The sequence below is a fragment of the Anthonomus grandis genome, chromosome 4, assembly GCF_022605725.1.
Source record: "Anthonomus grandis grandis chromosome 4, icAntGran1.3, whole genome shotgun sequence".
Classification (NCBI taxonomy): Eukaryota; Metazoa; Arthropoda; class Insecta; order Coleoptera; family Curculionidae; genus Anthonomus; species Anthonomus grandis.
Window position 1 is genome coordinate 5,990,297 of NC_065549.1, and position 18,617 is coordinate 6,008,913.

Consider the following 18,617-nt stretch of genomic DNA (forward strand, 5'->3'; position numbering starts at 1 on the left):
CAGTGACAAATTTAAAAAATCCTGACAGGGGCAATGAATTAGCGTTATTATTATTATTAAAATAATTAATTCAGGTGCTGTATCTTAGTTTGGTTTTAGTCAATTTCCACAAAAACGGTGAAATTTACCGACTTTTACTAAGAGCACCTTTTTTATGTAAAAAGCATAGGAACATCATAATCTAATGCCCAAACTGGCAGAAATTAAATTGTTAAAGAAATGGGCCTAAATTTACCAAATACCCCCCTGATTTTGAAGCCCCTGGCAAGTTTTTTTTTTATTTAGTAGGTTCAAAAGAATAAACGTACTAACAATAATTTACCTCCCAAAATTGGTTGCGGTAGCTAAAGTAGTTCCGGAGCAAAAACTGAAACACCTTAATTAATAAACATACCAAAAGCTTGGCAGCCCTATAAGGAGGATAATTAAGAAAATCACTTTGACAATCCTCAATACCAACCACCCCCGACAATATCCAAAACAGCAATTAAAGAAAAAATAAGACAAATTATACAGCAATAAACTAAACCCGCTTTAAAGAAAAAAAGTCCGATCTAGAAGTAAAATGCACCCAAGTAAAACCTTTTTTTTTGAACCCCCCAAAATTGTACTTATAACTTTTTAAGTAACCAAACCTTTAAAATTTAAGAAATAAAAAATCATCTGATGTTAAGTTTTTCATTTCATGAAATTAATTTTTTTATACAATCGGTAACAATATGTCTGCCTTTAATTTCTTAAAATTATTTATGATATTTTCTATACATAATTATATCAGTGCGGTATGATATATTGGAAAAATGTTTTACGTAAATGTTTAACATCTGTATAGTATTACATAAATTAGGATGATATCATTACAGTTTTTTATAAATAGGTGGTCATTAGACTAAAATTAATAAATTTATACAATCTTAACTAACAACAGCAATTTCTTCTACTTAATAGTAAAATTCCTTCATTTCTTCAAGAGTTGCCCTATAATAAACATTAATTTATTATAGTCTTCTTTGACCTGTTTTTTTTTTTTTTTTTTTTTTTTTTTTAAGAGGCTTAGGAAATCTGCAAACAGACACCCTGGACGTTAGATAGAGGTGATTCCTGTCAAACGTCCAGGGTAGTGTGGGGTTGGAGTTGGCCATGTCCCGACCCACTAAAACCCATTCCTCTGGTAGTATTATGTATATAAATTGAAACACATCGGAGCTACATCATAAGTTTATTACTGCTTTAAATAAAACCCTAACCTAAAATCATTAATTAAACTTAAATAAATACTTGTTCGCTTGCTAAACTGTCGGCGAACGGACTGACGATCTCTTTGGTGGCGAAGTAAAATATGAGGCCAAAAGTGATCGATATCGGTAAGGCGGGCAGGGCTTTCCTAAATATCGCCAACAGTAGAAGTGTCAAACAAAGACCCTAAAATGTGTGATTTTATTTAATTTATTAAAGAAACATGAATATACTGATGATGAGCTTACAATCAGGATGGCAACGAAGCAAGCTATAGTGGTATTCCAGTCACCGTAAGACGAGGCTTTTCCAACGAGTACACTGTAAAATATGAAGTCACCCAAGCCAAGTTTGACACCTCCTAAGAAAAGTATTTTTTTTTTTAATTATTTAATAATGAATGTTAATGATTTTTAAATTGTTATATAGTATATAACAATTAAATATAACGATAAATAGAAAATTCTAAAAATTCAGAACTCTCAATACTGAGAAAACTAATTTCATTACTGTATCATGTCATTTTACAGCTCTGTCATCAAATTTACTTTTATGACAATAATTGACCAATATATGCTATTGATTAATTGAGTCCTACAGTTTCTAGATGAATGTATCTAGTTACACTTTTAAAATAATTCAATATTTCAGGGTATTATTGACCCAATAAAATCCGGTCGTCCTCCTTACGGAGAACCTGGTATTATGTAAATAAATCAACATTATCGTAGCAATATGGCGAATATTAGTTCTAATCCTGGATCTGTCAAGAATAATATAACATCACTACAGGCCGAAATCATGATCTTTTTCCAGATCTAAATAAAGTAAGTTTTTTGAAATAATATAAAAAGAGAGTATGTGACGACTCTATTGTATTGCAATGGAATGTTAAAAATATACTTTAACTTGAATTAAAAACTTACTTTCTTCTTCTTCGTGGGAATGCGGTTGCTGTTCGAGAACTTGAGTGCGCACCTGTCCGCTGCTATTCTCATGAACGGCTAATTGTCTCTGTGCGGCTCGACCCGCGTGGTTGTTCACCCATTCCTGGGTGAAACCGTGATCCTCACTATTGGACCTTGACGGTCTTTCGCTGGGTCTCTCGTTGTCTCCCTCAGTTGCCATTGCGGTATAAGCATACATATATGTAGCTAAAATGGTATAAGTATACACACCTGTATCTATCCTAACTAAAAAATCCTACAATTATGGAGGGGAATGAGATATTTTGCCCTAAATGTAAAAGGAGATTGATTATGATCAGTTCTATAAGTGTGACTCTTGTCTGGGAGTTTTAGGTAAAAGATGACTGCATAGGAAGTAAAATTCATGCCTCTGCAAAAAATGGCTTTTACTTTTGATATGTGATGACTGTTGGCAAGACTACCATATCTGGTGCTATGAAAAAGGACATTGAGGAACTGAAATCCATGAAGGTAGAAACCTAATCTAATAATTTCTAATAATTGATTCTAAAAATAGTAATATTAGCACCAACTTTCTTCATTCGTCTACGGTCAATGCTACAAATTTGCCATTCATAAAAAAAGGATCACACCGGGTTATAACGGGATTTGAGTAGATCTAAGAAAGTAAGAACACTTGTGGAAAAAATCATTTTTTCCACTACTCACATTTTTTTAGTACTCACTTTATACACTTCCCAGGGTTTATATAAAGTTTGGCTTTTTACGCACTATTGCCTAACAAAGGAAAAAAAGTTTCCTATTCATTAAAAAAAGATCATTGCACACACTTGTTACATAAATAACTATTTTCTATTACCGTGCGTGAAGTACTCACTTTACATACTTCCCAGGGTGTGTAAAATTGCACTTTTTATGCACTAGTGCCTAAAAAAGTCTTTTTATGTACTAGTGCGTAATAATAGTGACCAGATTAATGAAGTTTCACAATCCAAATACCTTGGGATAAAAATTGATAAATATCTAAAATAGGGCCCACATATTGATTATGTAACAAATAAGATCAGGCATCTGCTACATACACTTTTTCTTTAAAGAGATATATTTAATTAAAAAACTATTACAGATCATTTATAAAATGCTGATAGAAGCTGTGATCCATTATGGTGGGTTGTATTACATTTATTTAAAAAAGCGTAACATAATCCAAAATCTATTCTAAAAGGAAAGTATAATAAGCCTAGAAGAGAACTATGCAACTTACTTTTTTTCCGAATAAATTCAAAATGTAAGATTGATACAGTTTCTGTGTGTATATCCACAAAAATCAAACTAAATTAACATATGCCAATCCTATGCATAACACACCTGGTAGAGCAGATAAATTAATTGAAATATTACTAAGTCGAAACATAAATTTTAAATTTATTTCTTACAGTTGTGGTCACATAAATAGCACACTTAGCCTTTTCATATATTACTTACAAAAAACAAATTCCTGACTGATAAGAAAATATTTAAGCAGTTAATCTCCTCCTAATATGCAAGACTTTATGTTTATTTTAAAAATATATGCACATACAGAATTTCATTCCAATATTAACGTTTTAAGGCTGGACACATAAATAGCACACCTTTCATTCTTATTAAATATATCGAGTGTTAATTAGTAAGTATTATTTTAACTTTTAAATTTTTGAATATTGTCAAGAGTAGTTTTGTTTTTAGTGGGTAGAAAGAAACATTGTGGACCAGAGAGGAGAGCTCTTATTATAGAAAAGAAAAATCAAGGCTTTTCTATTTCTGCTATAGCAAAAGATTTAAATTGCTCTAGGAAAATGGTTTATAATGCTCTGGCTCTCTATGAGACCACTCAAAGCACAATGAACAAGAAAAGATTAACAAGGCCTCGAAAAACCACGTATAACATGGATAAAATTATTATTAGAATAAGCAAGGATAATCCATTTTTAAGTTCCGCCCAAATAAAACGTGAAATAGCAGACCAATATGGCGTCAATATTTCTGCAAGAACAATAAGAAGAAGATTATGTGAAAAAGATCTCAAAGGTTGTGTAGCTAGGAAAAAACCACTTGTTTCAAAAAGAAATATTAAAAAAAGATTGGCATTTGCTAAACAACATATAAATAAGGACATTAATTTTTGGAAAACCATATTATGGAGCGATGAAACCAAGATTAATAGATTTGGAAATGATGGAAAATGCTATGTTAGACGTCCTCCCAATCGTGCTTTAAACACTAGGTACACAATTAAAACTGTTAAGCATGGAGGAGGATCAATTATGATATGGGGAGCAATGTCATGGCATGGTGTTGGACCTATTCATCGTATAGAGGGAATAATGGACCAATACAAGTATAGGGAGATTTTGCAGAATGTTATGGAACCATACATGGAGCATTTTATGCCAATTACATGTAAGTTCATGCACGATAATGATCCAAAACATTCTGCAAAATCAATAAAACGATGGTTTACTAAAAATGTGGTAGATGTTTTGGAATGGCCGCCACAAAGCCCAGACCTGAACCCTCTGGAAAATTTGTGGGATCACGTTAAAACCAAAATTAAGGTATTAAATCCCTCAAATCTGGATGAACTATGGCAAAACTTCCAAGAGGCTTGGAACAGTATTCCGGCAAGCGTGTGTGCAGAATTGGTGGAGTCAATACCCAAGCGATTAAGTGAAGTTATAAAAAATAAAGGATACCCAACAAAATATTAAATTGGTTTTGATGAAAGTAAATATTTTTTAAGTGTGCTATTTAAATGGCCAGCATTTCTTTAGTTTTTTTGTTATGTTTCTTATATATTTAAAATACTCTTTTAATTTTAATTAAATACAACTCTTTGTAGAACATCTAAGCAAAATATATTATAAAAAAAATAGAAAATGGTATTTAATATTTTTTATTGCAATTTAGAAAAGTGTGCTATTTATATGACCATAACTGTAGCTTGGAAGAACTACTAATTCATAAATAATATACCTGTACTATGTGGACAAATTTGACAACTATTCTATTATAACTACACAAATTCCTAGGTGCTACCAAGGAATTTGTGTTTTTTATATGCTGTGAGACAAATTATGTAACAAGTGAACGATAGTAAATATATAAGGAATCTTTAATTTCTAGAGCTTTATAAATGACATACTTAAGATTCTTAAAATAAATTAAGTTATTCAATAAAATTTATTAAGGTTTGGACCACTTACATGAATATATTAAAGCCGGAAAAATTTGCTCATTTCTTTCCTGTGCAGTCTCGACTAAAATCCTAAGAGGACCTTTAGGTGTTAGTACAGCAATTAAGTCTAAAAAAAAAATCAAAACATTAATCCATGCATCTGTGCAAAATACTAACTAAGACTTACCCCAAACTGAGATGACTGCCAACACTGCCCAAGTAGTCCATTCAGGTAAATATTTTATAAATACTAAAGCCATTAGTGCGGCAACGAAAATCAAATAAGCCTGTTGTAAAATTAATGGCCCTTGCCAATGTATGCAGATCATTCCCATAATACCAAAATTCCACATTATAATAAAAGCAGTTGGGTAGTCAACTGGTATGTTGTATGCCCTCAATACCTCTCTAAGATCAAATAACATAATAATATAAATTGCCTGAAGGGTCAATAACATACTTACTCTAAATATAAATAACTGAAAATGGAGAGCAACATTACAGAAGAAAGAATGAGCCAACCGTGTATAATCCTGTAGCATTTGTATTTGTATAGGACAATAAGTAAAATGGTCATTCCAACAATTACCGCCATTAAAATTAAAGAGTTTGCAATAGCATTCCAGGCCTTGGTACTTTTGTTAGGGCTCTCTTCATGAAAAGGTGTATATACACTGAAATATACAAACATTTTGCTATTGTCTATAATGGTAATACAAACTTACAAATACATGTCCTTTACTGAGTAAAAGTTTACAGAACTTATTGTGGCCACAACTACTACCATACAAAGGGAGACAGGGGCAAAGAGTTTTATGACATGCGTTGCCCCATATTTTAATTCTTCATCATCATTTATGCCTAAATTAGGGTCTTCTCTCTGTCACGAAATAACTTTAAATAGAATATTATGCATACAAAAATTGGAATGTCTTACTTGTCTATCAGCACTAGACGACTGGCCACCACCATCTCTCGGGTTTGGATCCTTATTTTTCCTTTTAGTGGTGGGTATTTCACTCCTAACCTCCAGGGTAGCATTGCTGCTGTTGGTTGCGACATGACCGTCCATTAGCCTGGTGGTTTCCGAAACGTTATCTAAATCTTCACTTTCACTGCTAGACATAAATCCCCAATTACAAAGAGGAAAACACTGTGGGGGATGAAGCTTTCAAGATTCAATGCCTGTAGTAATTACATAAGATTTGGTTTGGTATCGAGCGTTCTTTTGCTAGCGTCAGTATGCCATAGTGTGTTGTTAATCAAAGGCTGAAAATAATTTCGGGATTTTTGACTCTTTTTAAAACATTTGGTTGAATTTTATTAGTCACTTCACTGGCATTATTGTTCTAGGATCAAAACAAATTATTTTGACATTGACAGTTAAATGTCAAAATATAATCTGACATATGTCAAAAGTATCCTTTTTTTGTAGTGTTGTCGGATCTCCGACGTCCAATTTGCTCTTGTGATTGGTTACTTGACGACTTTTGGCAACATCGCAAATATATTTTTTTAAATATATTTGACACATATTATAATAATGACAGATGACAGCTATTTGTAGAAAGTAAACAAATCAGCTTTTTATGTTTATTAATCTGGACCCCATATTTCCTATGAAATTTCTAGTCTTATTCGACAAATTATCGAGATAATGAGTAATACGGATCTGTCTGCGGTCATGGAAAACGCCACAGAACTCCAAGAGTTGCACAATGCCTCCCTGTACACCCAAACTGATGGCAAGACCCAGACAGAAGATACAGCTCTTGAAGACCATAGTACTCTAATCACTATTAGCGAAGAAAACATAGAAAGTAGCCCTACAGATACCGTTGCTCTATGTGAGACTCTTTATGAAGGAGAACATTCTGGAGAATACTCTTCTGTACACATAGAAGGGACTGATGGGGAGTATTATGTAGTTAAGCAGGAACCTTCTGAAACCTCTATATTAGAGGGCCTTCCGAATGATGCTCTGGTCTTTTGTTGCCAACCAGAGTCTGATAATTTAATAAATATGTTTCCCTGTAAATTGTGTGGAAGAGTAACCGGATGCATATTCTGCCTCAAATCACACTATGAGAGCATCCATTTGAACTTGGGTTTGATTCAATACAAGTGCAATCAGATGACATATATGAGAAATTACACAGAAATATGCCATAAATGTAATTTAGTGTGTGAAAGTCGCCAGGAGATGTTTGACCATAGGAAAATTCATTTTGTCACTTGTGAGGTGTGCGATATGTCTTTTGATAATGCTCTATTTTTGTCCAATCATTGTAAGACATTCCATCAAAAGTTTGAGGTAAGATTTAGTATAATATATCTATTATTTAGTTCCTTCCAGCTTAGATATTTATTATTCCATCTATTAGACATACTGGAAATACTGTTTATTTCAAATAAAAAAACAGCGTTTTCAATTAATTTTTTAGTCAGTACTCGGTTGACTCTTCCATGTGACTATATTCAAAACACTGGGGTCAAATTTAAAATTATTTTCAATAGAAGATGAAATTTCGATTAAATTTTCCCACATTTTTTATATGGATATTTTTCAGAGAGCATAAAAATAATTCCTGAAACACTGATTATATTTTTTTAATAAAACAAGATCAGCTTCATTGAAAATGTAGTTAAAAGGACCCTACTTCATTATTTAAGTTTTCTTACTTTAAAAAACTAATATAAAGCATGTGGGTAAATTTGGAAAAGTATGGATCATTAGCCAATCTTACTTTAAGGTATTCTCGAATTTGAACTTACTTTAATGAAACTTGTGACCCTCAGTGAACTATCAAATAACCTAATCCTGTAATGGTGCATTTTCAAAAATATGATCTATTAAAATTGGCCATGAAAAATATTTGTTTATCACTCACTTAATAGTTATTATTGTACCTATTATACAATGCTTTATTATTGAGAATATGTTAATTTCTTATACAATAAAGCAGTTTTTGATTTGAATTCTTAAACACTAGGTTATCATCAGCTGTGATCTCTGTGAACAGTGGTTCAAGCAACTCCAAGACCTCTCCACCCATTACCAAACCTATCACGAAATGATCTTGTGTATAGTTTGTTTTAAAAGATTCTCGGCAATCTCAGAACTGACCGAACATCACAAAACTCACAAAATTGTACTGACCGATGATGTAAACCCAATGTACCCCTATGCCTGTTCGAAATGCAACCAGGCATTTTCACAAATTTGTGAACTCAGTGTGCATTTGGTGAGGGACCATCCGAAAAATAAAGTGGCTCCTGGAAATGTGGTCAAAAAAGATCAACCGGTAAATGTTAATGTGAAAAGGAGAAAGAAAAAAGACAGTGTGGTTCAGTTTGACGATTGTGGAGGTCTTAGGGAGTGCGAGGGGGCAAACCCGAGTCCAAACTTAGTAAAAAAAGCTGTTAAAAAGAAGAAGAGGTAATTTGCCACTGATGGTGAATTTAATTAATTATAAATATTGTACATTTTCTTAGGTTAAGTAGAGTGATGTTGTTTTTTGTTACTAATTGTTTTTTTTTGTATATTATGCTTTAAAAGTTAGCAGACCAAGCAGGCCATTTTATTAAAATTCACAAGTTTTAAGATGGTCCATTTTTAACAGAAAATAAAATTTTCAAAAGAATAACCATAGTTGTTTGATTGAGTGTTTTTTCTTAACTAATTGATGGTGGGGCTTGAATTTAAAGATGCTTACACAACATATCCTTTATTTGAATGTTTTCCTTATTTTAATGTTACAAAAATGTAATATATGCTGTATATCACTCATTCTGGCATATCTCCTCCAGGGACAAGCTAAAAACAAAAATAAAAACCTAAACACACAAAATCTAAAATAAAGTTTTTCTATTTTAATAAGAGACATTTTGTCTGTAAATACCCCATAAACTCAACGGTAATTGCCTATAAGCCAAGATTGCTTACCATAGTTATATTGTTTCCATTCAATAAAATCTGGTCAAGTTTGGTAATTCTTCTGCCCTCAGGGGTTGTTTCATATTCAGTGACATCCTCCAAGAGCATGTTAACGAAATCGTCGAACCCTAGTAGCGTCCCTACCATTTCTTTATCGTTTTTCATGATTATGTGTATTCTGGAGCCAATACATTTGTCCACCAACTCTACACATTTAGTAAACATTAATTATTAAAATATCTATTGAGCGGGAAATCATACCTAAAGGAAGTAATGTGGAGGAACTCACGGGCATCGTACTCATTTTGGCTGTTTAGTTGTGATTTTTTAGAAATCTAATAATTTTATTCTGAAAACCTAAAACTAATTTGTTTGGTTAGGTTTTACGGAATGTTTTTGAATTTGTCAAAATGACAGATGTGTCAAATGTCATAATGACAGTTCTGAAACTAGAGAGGTAAAGCATTTACGTACGTAAACCTACAGACACGAATGATGTCTTTGGTGACGTGATAATAATAATTCTAAAGCAGTGTAAGTACCCAAGTAGGGGTTTTCCTGTAGATTTCACAAAATTAGTTCTTTTTCTTACTGGAATTTTTATTTTAATTTTCTGCGATGTTGCCATACTTAACGATATTTTATAATGCTTAAGTAAATGGATGCACTTATTGAAAGTCCAATAAAAACAAATTTATCAATAGTCTGATTCATTCTAATTTATAAATATGTAAACCGTCATGTTTGACAAATTATAATATATAATATTTAAGGAATAATATGTATGATAACATCTATACAATCTGATAACATTGTAGTAAATTAGGTTTTATACTAAAATAAACCATTATAACAAAAAAAAACGAATAATATAATATGATTTTGACAAGAACTGCTTAATTGTAGAATTACACCTTAAATAATTAAACGGTAAGAATTACGCGAAAAAAAAAACCATATATCGTAAACTTATTACTTTAGCTCCCTATTGCCGTTTGACAGTTCACACCCGGCCTTACGTCAAAGTCAACGCTGTCAAAAACCAAAAAAAAAATTCTCAGAAACCTTTACCAAATTTCAGTGATTATATAACGAAATCCCGTTTTTTATTTTAACCGAACTGTAAGTTTTACCCTCAAGAGCCTAAAAAACAATATTCACCCAAAAAACTCATCATCTTTTAGCAACAATGTTCGCGACCCAAGCTTGTAGATTGGCCCCCCGTGCCGCCCAAAAGGTGGTGCAGCAAACCAGAAATATGTCGATCGTCACGGCCCCCCCGAGGGTAAAAATCAGCCCTGCAGAAAAACTGATGCACGGACTCGCCATCTCTGTTGGATGCCTTTTTATACCCGCTTGGGTCCTTGTTAACATCAAAAACTACAAGGGACAAGCATAAGAATTGTCTTGTAGGCTTAAGTGTCATGTAGTTGGATAAATTAAAAATAAAGTTGTAGGTTAAGAGATTCAGGGTGTTTTCTTACCCTTTCAAGGGGCATTGTATAATTATTATATTCTCAAGGTAGGTATGTTATACAATTATTCTATAAATAAAGTTCGAATAAAACAATAATTTAGGTGAAAATTTTTAATAAAATAACACTTTCATTAAACATAAAATATGAGGGAAAAAATTTATTAAATTAGTGCGTGTTGTAGTAACCTGATTTTGTGTATACAGTTACACATAGGGTGATTGTGCCGGTTAGCCGGCCACAACCATTTTTCGGCCATTTATCAATAAATTTGCAACAAATAAGGCTAATTTCAGATATTAGGTATGATAATATTGACAAACTAGTTTTCGACTAAGCATCCCAGCCCTATATTATATTTTTAAGAGTTAGGGAAGCAAGTAGACGATATGAAGTTCCTAGAAGTACAATTCAAGATCATCTTAAAGGAAAAATTTCCAGAAAAACTGGACCGGAACCACTTCTATCTATCGCAGTAGAAAAAAAAATTGTTGAATGGATTTTAACTATGGCAAAATGTAATTTTCCCATAAAAAAATCTGATCTTATGGCTACCGTCGAATGCATTATTAAGGATTGGAAAAAACAACGATGTATGCTAATTTTTTAAGGCGTTACCCAGAAATTTCATTGCGGGAAGCCGAATCAATAAACAAAGCAAGAGCTGTAATTACTGAGGAATCCATAAGGTTGTGGTTTAGAGAACTAATGCATTTTTTTAATGATCATAATTATTTAGAAATATTTGACGTGTTTTTAACGGCGACGAATCGGGTTTTTCTATGTGCCCCGAGACCGGCAAAGTCTTGGCACCAAGAGGCTGGAAAAATCTCTACCAAATTAAAAAAGGACAAGAAAAAGAAAACCTTTCGGTACTAATCGTTTTCAGTGCAATCGGGAATCTTTGTCCGCCTTTAATAGTATTCCCTTACCTAAGGCCACCCAGGCAGTTAGTAGAAACTATGCCAAAAAACTGGGTATTGGGTCGATCCGATTCAGGATGGATGAAATAGGACGTGTTCTATGAGTACATAGCAAACGACTTTTCCAAATGGTTATTAGAAAATGAGATAAAAAAGCCTATCATCCTTTTTATAGATGGTCACCGATCCCATATGACCATGGCTCTCAGTGAATTCTGTGAGCAAAATGACATCATACTTTATGGGCTTCCACCCAATACCACACACATCTTGCAACCCGCAGATGTCAGCGTCTTTAAGCCCATGAAGACAGAGTGGAAACCTACGGTCAGAAAGTGGCAAAATCGACCGGAAAAATTAATTCTTCAATAACAAAATTAAATTTCTGCCAAGTGTTTCAGGAATGTCTTAATAATATTAATATGACCCAGTATATCATCAATTGTTTCCGCAAGTGTGGCCTTTTTCCGTTAAACCCGAACAATGTTGATTACACGAAGTGTGTAAGAAACACTTTGGAGAATCACAATACTGATAGAACTACGCAGGATTTAGTAGAACCATCACTATCTTCCGACAATATTAAAGGTTCCAAACAGGTTTTGGAAGCAATTCGCGAAAAATTAGTTAGTTACGGTATTAACGTTGATGTAATTATGGAAGAGATTAAAATTCTGGAGCTAAGTATTCCTTCTACAGATGTGACCCTGTCGAATGACATTGTTGTGACTCACCAACAAACATTACAAGACCCTCTTCCTCACATTACAGACGTCGTTCCAGATAATATAACTGGAACATATGTTAACATGGATAATATTGACATCATTCCTGTACAGAATATTATCTGTATGCCCATAAACGATAAAGATAAAGAGTTCTATACATCAAACCCAGGGATATCATGCCTCAAAAAACTTCTGATGAGGAAACAGATACAGAGTTCAACATAGAGTCTCATCAGCAGGTGATACCTGAGATACTTTCATCAACTTCCTATCATAATGAGAAGGACACAGGTTTGTGAAAAGCTACTTACGTTTTGTATTATTACGTTATATTCTTTTTTCTGTCTTATTAGATACTAAGCTTAACGTAGAAGCTTGGGAGATTACACCTGAAACATCATGTTCTCATAATGAAACGAACACAAATACCGAGCTCAACGTAGAAGAATCAGGGGAGACTTTAACTGAAACGTCATCATCAACTTTGTATGATGAAAATAAAACAGGTTTGTAAAAAGCTTGCTACTATTACTATTCTTATTGTTATTTAATATACTTTTGTATTAGATACTGACTTAAACGTAGAGTCCCGGGAGGTAACACCGGAAACAGTACCAACGTCCACGCTGAAAAGGAAACAGTTTTGCAACACCAATCTAGTGAAGAATTAATACGAGAATCCCTTTTAGAAACTAACCAATCTCATGATCAAATCAAGGCTCGTTTCTTCGTCATTTGATGTATCCAGAACCTGTGACATATAAAAAGAAAGTCAGCAGCAATGAAAAATTACCAAGCGCTATTTCGTCTGTAGCATGGAGAAGACATTACGAGGAAAATGATAGTGAAAGGCAGAGGAAATTGAAAAAAGAAAACAGAATAGAATGTCTGCCCAAAAACTTCGAATAACAGAAAAAAAGAAAATCAATGTTAGAACGACCGCCAGACAAAGATACAATAAAAGAAATGTTAAAAAGGCAGACAATGTTCAAGACAGCACTCACGAAGGGGCTGAAAGGAAGGAAAAAACAAAATGTATTACTTGTAATGAAGATTTTGTAAGCGACACAGAAATAGACGAGGAAAAGAACATTAGATGTGATAAGTGCACAAATTGGTTTCACTTGCGAGGCACAGAGTTTATTGGAATGACGTACATTGAAGCAGCATCAAAAGATTATATTTGTTTTTGTTGCTCTTAGTTTCTCTGCTTGCACTCTTTTATAGCTTCATTTTTTTTGTTCCTTTTTTACCAAAAATTCATGGAATAACAATTTTAGTTCCTGCCACATTTTAAGGTATAATTTGTTGCTTTTATTTATTTATTTTTTGTTACTGTTTTAATGTGTAAATTTTTTATATTGATGCTTGGTTAATGTTAAAAAGCCCTTAATAATTAGCTATTACTTTTCAAGCATCTAAATAAGAAAAATCTATTTTTGATAAACAGATTATCTAATTAATATATTATACAGATTTAAGCAAAACCGTTTTTTTTTCTAATAAATAGGTATAAATAATAGTTTTATTATAAAATATAAGAACTTATAAGTAAAAAAACTCAATGGCCGAAAAACGGTAAGACATGTGGACGAAAATAGAACGTATTGGTCGAAAACGGGTAGAATTTTGGCCGACAACGATTCCGGGTGTTCGAAAACCGGCAAAAGTGCGTATTTTGTATTTTTCTGTTATTTGTAAATTTTTGGGCATAGTCATACTTATTTTCAAAAAAAAAGCAATTACTAAATACTATTATATCATCAAGAACAAAACTTGATTGACATATTCGTCAAGACGGTTGGGCTGCACAATTTTTAAAGACAAAAAACCGTTAAACGGTTGAAAACAGGCGCATTCACCCTACATACTAAAAACCAAGATAAATGATTTAAATTACAAAAATCATTAAGAAAAGATAAATTCTGATTCTTAAAGAACTGAGTCAAAAGTTTAAAAAAATTGTGATAAACATTATTCAGGAGCAACTGCTCCACCAATTAAAAAATTCATGATTTCTGTAATCCCAATCTTTGAAACCCCTATCTCAGCCCCTTTAAATAATATAAAACTCTCAATAACAACAAATAAATAACATCATTCCTTTTTTTTTTTTACTTTACTCTCGGGAGCATTAGGGTTCTGCCCCTTATAAAACTCCTTTAAAAGCTGCATAGCTTCATCTGCCCTATAACCCCCTTTAACCACTGTTACGGGTTTTAAAATGTCAGCAACGTTACACACCGTGCTGCCCCCAAACCGGTCGTTTTTACACCCGAAAGTCACACTGTGCACTTTCAAATTGTACAGAGCGGCCGCGCACATTATACACGGTTCTACCGTAACAAAAACGTCAATTTTCCGAAAAATGTCTCGCGAATTTCCCTTATCTACAATTTGATCGATACAAACCATTTCCGCGTGTCTTGTTGCGTTTTTTGTTTCGTTCACTTCATTACGTCCCACCGCGAGAATATCATTGTCAAGTACGAAAATACAACCGACCGGCACTTCTTGGTTCGCTAAGGCCTGTTTCGCATAATCAAAGGCCTTCTCCATGAATTCTTCTTCTTTTTTTGTTAGCTCCATTTATGTGAAATATTGTAACAAATTATTGTTGGTTCTGAGGAACTCGATGGCTTTATCGGACCAGTTTTGATTGCCCTTCGGTCTTGGGCTTGGATGAGGTAGATAGAGGATTTGTATGTTACTGTTTGCACCTTTTAGAACTAATTTAGTGCGTTTTTCGATGTACCTGCCTACAGCCACAATAATTTGGGGCTGAAGTAGGTTTATAATGTCCAGATAGAACATATCACATATACGTTCTAATTCTTGTCGGTCCTGGAATCAAAATTGTACTATTATGTTCAATTGTACATACTTTGGGAGCATGGATATGTGAATGACTATAAAGTATAAGGACTATTTATAAATTAATATATTGGTTGACATATTAGGTGTAAATTAGAAAATTTTCGATGACTTGAAAAAGGCTTTAGACTAACACTCTTGGAAGATATGGGAATTCAGATTCAAATGTTTATTGGTAAGAAATATGCAAAGCATTTTTTCAAGTCACAAGTAAAAGTTATAAATATATGGTAGAGGACTCTAGGTATGTGACACGACAGAGGGGCAATCTGCAACTCCCATTCCAACAACCACTCTTATTCAGAAATAAACTTTTTATGAAGGTATAAAGGTATTCAATCACCTGCCATGCAACATTAGAGACCTCGTAACACTCAAATGCTTTAGACATAGGCATGTCAAATGCTTGAGACATAAAGTATCTGACAGAAAAGGCCTACCATAACCTTGAAGAGTTTTATGCTTAATGTTTTGTAGAGTCTACAGTGTATGTTTTTGTATGTATATATAGATTTTGATTTTCCTCCTATTTATGTATACATTTAAGTTGCTTTGTTAACAATAAATATTTGTTCATAATAATAAAGCTTATTTTGATTTTGATTATCAAAAGAATGCTTTCAATTATCATTAAAAGGAACACATTTAAAACATAATAACTAAGACAGATAAGAGATGTTACAGGATATTATCCTTATTACTATTCACAAATTCTTCTTATAAAAGGGTTTTTTTTTAAAGGTTTTAATTTTTTCATCACATGCAATCAACCCTGTATCCCAGACTTCCGATACATTTCCTCTGTAAGTAAAAGATATTGTGGGCATGGACAGAATGTCCCCATTCCATAATGGTATAATTAATTTTTGAAGGAAAATAACCATGATAGTAATTAGGGACTTTAAAGAGGCTTTTTATTTATCTCCAAGACATGTTGGTGGCAAATCAAAGAAACATGAAAGTGAACACCCAGGAAACAGACAACTTTGTTGCCAATTGGCAACATTTGTATGGAAATGTGCTCCTTTTCAGGGGCTGATCAGGGCCTTCATCAGCAAACAGTATAATGTTACTACTCCTCTGAAAATTTATCATTTACATGAGAAAGAAGATTGGGCATAAGACAGATTCTTGGGGTACACCCAGGGGTACCAATGCCTCCTGAGAGTTTTATTGGTTTATATATTGCAAACTTTCATAAAGGTAATATCAGTTAGAACATTATCCATGTGGAAACCACGATAAACAAGTCAACAGTCAAATGCTTTGGTCAGGTCCTAGGTTCAATGTCCTTACCCAGTTAAAAACCCTCAATGATCTGATGTGTAAAATATTTGGAAATTTTTTTAGGGGAAACTGTTTGGTTGATTAATTTTGTCAATGGATAAAGTATCAATTTTTTATAGTTTCAATTATTTTTATGCTTATTCCAAAAGAGCCTCTAGATTGATCTCATTTCAATGTTAACTCATTTCAATCATATTCAATGTTACAGGTCGCAATTTAAAGGGTGAACTGTGAGGAGTATAATTTAGCCCTAACAAGAAGTCAGAGGAATCCTATTTAAATATGTGTAATAATATATAGAAGGAAAAAGATAGTGAAGTCAAAAGGGAAATAAATAAATGAAGAAAGAAACTTAGAATAAGTAGAATTTATTCTTTGATGCAGATGTGCTTTTTTATATTAATAATGTTTTCTTTGTTTTTGAATTAAAATGCTGAGAATGAATCAATGAAAAAAACTTGACCTCTAAAAACCATGGTAACAAAATGATTTTTATGAAACCCTTAGACAAAGCAGAAAATATCATTATAGTGAAATGAATAGTAAATGTAGTCATGACAAAAACTGTGGATGTAGATTTTATAGTTGAGGTCTTTCCATCAATAGTCTGTTGACTATTTAAGTTTAGTATAATAAGAGAGAAAAAGTGTACCAGTGATAGTTTTGTACAAAACATGTGATTATTTTCATTAGTTTTAATTTTTATATTTTGATCTTTTCTTTAGTTAAGGAACTGTATTTTTGTATATATATTTTCTACTAAGGAAATAAAAGAATTATTAAATATACTTTTAGAGAAAACAAGGGCACACACCACATTCAATACAAATTCTACAACATAATATTTTAAAATTGTTGGTTTAAATGGGGTTAGTATTTCAATATTGACTATCAAAAATACCACCCCCAAAGCCAGTTTTATAATAACCATTGCAATAACTTTTATGTATGTATATAGACATCATTACACCCAATGACAATATGAGATGATTGAAATCAGTGCAACTTTACCTACATACAATACTTACAGAAACTAAATCCTTGCTTTTCTAAAAATAATACAACATAAGTAATCAAAAATCTTTACGAGACCTTAATATCTACCTTAATATCTTCAGGGGTCAAGTTGACCCCTTTAACTCCCATAAATGCCAATGGACAATAATTATAGACAAAACTCTCCTTAAAAAATCTCTCTGGAGTTATACAAACATCCGACCACAACTTCCAAAACTTGTCCCCACTTTGTTCCTTCCTGGTGCTCATAAAACCTTGTACAGGTCTATTGGGGCATTCTCTTTGCGGTTTTGATACAGGAGCTTCAACTTGAAGCCAGTTTGTCACCCAATTTATGTCACCGAATGGTACTCCGGTCTGGCACATGCCATAAGGACCTGGATTCATACCGACATACAATATTCTTTTCTTGGACTGGCAATATTTTTTAACATACATCTCATATGGCAGGCGAGCATATTCAGTGGGGTTATACACATACTCAATGGGGTTTTTATAGAAATTAATGGTGTTTAGGCCACAATTTAAGTTGTCTTGGATGCGAAGCACCTCAGTGGAAATTTGACTGGAGGGATGTACGTTGGGAAAATATTTGGATACATCACCTGGGGGGCAGTTTTGTAAAGACAGGTCCAGAAGTTGCTCTTGAGTCTGGTTGTTTGAGGGATACAGTTTGCTTCGAAGCATATTTATTGCAGAATAGGGATTATTACATAATTTCGTACTTACTGTCTGCTGTGATAAGTGATAAATTTTGAAAAAAATGCATCAATTCATGTACACAATCAAATGCTTTGTTTGTTTGTTTTGAGTTTGGTTTAGTGTCAATGTAACCAGTGTTGCCAGGTGAATAAATTAATTTTCCCAGATCTTAGGCAGAAATTTTGCCTTTTAACACAAGCGTGCAACGTTGTGATGTAAGAAATAGAGATTAATGTTAGTTTAGTGACTGACAAGTTTATGGTGAAAAAATACTTATTTTACTAAAAGTTTT

General features: G+C 33.0%; 6 protein-coding genes across 10 annotated transcripts; 2 read left to right on the forward strand and 4 right to left on the reverse strand.

The window, feature by feature from the left end:
* Positions 1–1,205: 1,205 nt before the first annotated feature.
* On the reverse strand, positions 1,206–6,755 carry LOC126735016 (presenilin-1). Its single transcript, XM_050438884.1, has 8 exons — positions 6,320–6,755; positions 6,108–6,262; positions 5,847–6,056; positions 5,570–5,790; positions 5,411–5,509; positions 2,163–2,390; positions 1,485–1,597; positions 1,206–1,422 (listed from the first exon to the last, which is right to left on the reverse strand). The coding sequence occupies exons 1-8, from the start codon at positions 6,506–6,508 to the stop codon at positions 1,267–1,269; spliced, it is 1,371 nt and encodes a 456-aa protein (XP_050294841.1). The 5' UTR covers positions 6,509–6,755; the 3' UTR covers positions 1,206–1,266.
* A 168-nt stretch (positions 6,756–6,923) lies between these two features.
* Positions 6,924–9,029, forward strand: LOC126735017 (zinc finger protein 25-like). The gene is made up of 2 exons (XM_050438885.1): positions 6,924–7,696; positions 8,376–9,029. Exons 1-2 carry the CDS (start codon positions 7,040–7,042, stop codon positions 8,823–8,825), a joined length of 1,107 nt encoding a protein of 368 aa, XP_050294842.1. The 5' UTR covers positions 6,924–7,039; the 3' UTR covers positions 8,826–9,029.
* A 65-nt stretch (positions 9,030–9,094) lies between these two features.
* On the reverse strand, positions 9,095–9,768 carry LOC126735021 (U6 snRNA-associated Sm-like protein LSm5). Its single transcript, XM_050438892.1, has 3 exons — positions 9,581–9,768; positions 9,329–9,525; positions 9,095–9,199 (listed from the first exon to the last, which is right to left on the reverse strand). The coding sequence occupies exons 1-3, from the start codon at positions 9,621–9,623 to the stop codon at positions 9,170–9,172; spliced, it is 270 nt and encodes an 89-aa protein (XP_050294849.1). The 5' UTR covers positions 9,624–9,768; the 3' UTR covers positions 9,095–9,169.
* A 519-nt stretch (positions 9,769–10,287) lies between these two features.
* Positions 10,288–10,786, forward strand: LOC126735022 (uncharacterized). Its single transcript, XM_050438893.1, has 2 exons — positions 10,288–10,441; positions 10,504–10,786. Exon 2 carries the CDS (start codon positions 10,509–10,511, stop codon positions 10,716–10,718), a length of 210 nt encoding a protein of 69 aa, XP_050294850.1. The 5' UTR covers positions 10,288–10,441; positions 10,504–10,508; the 3' UTR covers positions 10,719–10,786.
* A 106-nt stretch (positions 10,787–10,892) lies between these two features.
* Positions 10,893–15,034, reverse strand: LOC126735019 (tRNA-specific adenosine deaminase 2). Its single transcript, XM_050438891.1, has one exon. It carries the CDS (start codon positions 15,032–15,034, stop codon positions 14,543–14,545), a length of 492 nt encoding a protein of 163 aa, XP_050294848.1. The 3' UTR covers positions 10,893–14,542.
* LOC126735018 (single-strand selective monofunctional uracil DNA glycosylase) lies at positions 15,035–18,435 on the reverse strand. Of its 5 annotated transcripts, XM_050438889.1 has the most exons (5): positions 18,353–18,435; positions 18,060–18,299; positions 17,711–18,000; positions 17,635–17,655; positions 15,035–15,289 (listed from the first exon to the last, which is right to left on the reverse strand). In XM_050438889.1, exons 2-5 carry the CDS (start codon positions 18,100–18,102, stop codon positions 15,035–15,037), a joined length of 609 nt encoding a protein of 202 aa, XP_050294846.1. In that variant the 5' UTR covers positions 18,103–18,299; positions 18,353–18,435. The 5 variants fall into 5 exon arrangements, with proteins under 5 accessions (XP_050294846.1, XP_050294845.1, XP_050294847.1 ...); XM_050438888.1 differs by having other exon boundaries at positions 17,711–18,299; XM_050438890.1 differs by lacking the exon at positions 18,060–18,299 and having other exon boundaries at positions 18,353–18,407.
* Between the last annotated feature and the right edge of the window lie 182 nt (positions 18,436–18,617).

Coding starts and splice junctions, on each gene's coding strand:
- LOC126735022 (XM_050438893.1), top strand. CDS start 10,509: ATGTTCGCGACCCAAGCTTGTAGATTGGCCCCCCGTGCCGCCCAAAAG.
- LOC126735019 (XM_050438891.1), bottom strand. CDS start 15,034: ATGGAGCTAACAAAAAAAGAAGAAGAATTCATGGAGAAGGCCTTTGAT.
- LOC126735016 (XM_050438884.1), bottom strand. CDS start 6,508: ATGTCTAGCAGTGAAAGTGAAGATTTAGATAACGTTTCGGAAACCACC. Junction 6,057..6,107: donor TCAGTAAAGGACATGTATTT/GTAAGTTTGTAT, acceptor TGTATATTTCAG/TGTATATACACCTTTTCATG. Junction 5,791..5,846: donor TTCAGTTATTTATATTTAGA/GTAAGTATGTTA, acceptor ATTTGATCTTAG/AGAGGTATTGAGGGCATACA.
- LOC126735018 (XM_050438886.1), bottom strand. CDS start 18,310: ATGCTTCGAAGCAAACTGTATCCCTCAAACAACCAGACTCAAGAGCAA. Junction 17,656..17,710: donor TGACCCCTGAAGATATTAAG/GTAGATATTAAG, acceptor TATTATTTTTAG/AAAAGCAAGGATTTAGTTTC. Junction 15,290..17,634: donor AAAGCAAGGATTTAGTTTCT/GTAAGTATTGTA, acceptor TTTTGATTCCAG/GACCGACAAGAATTAGAACG.
- LOC126735021 (XM_050438892.1), bottom strand. CDS start 9,623: ATGAGTACGATGCCCGTGAGTTCCTCCACATTACTTCCTTTAG. Junction 9,526..9,580: donor CTCCACATTACTTCCTTTAG/GTATGATTTCCC, acceptor CTAAATGTGTAG/AGTTGGTGGACAAATGTATT. Junction 9,200..9,328: donor ATGGAAACAATATAACTATG/GTAAGCAATCTT, acceptor TTTTGTTTTTAG/CTTGTCCCTGGAGGAGATAT.
- LOC126735017 (XM_050438885.1), top strand. CDS start 7,040: ATGAGTAATACGGATCTGTCTGCGGTCATGGAAAACGCCACAGAACTC. Junction 7,697..8,375: donor CATTCCATCAAAAGTTTGAG/GTAAGATTTAGT, acceptor CTTAAACACTAG/GTTATCATCAGCTGTGATCT.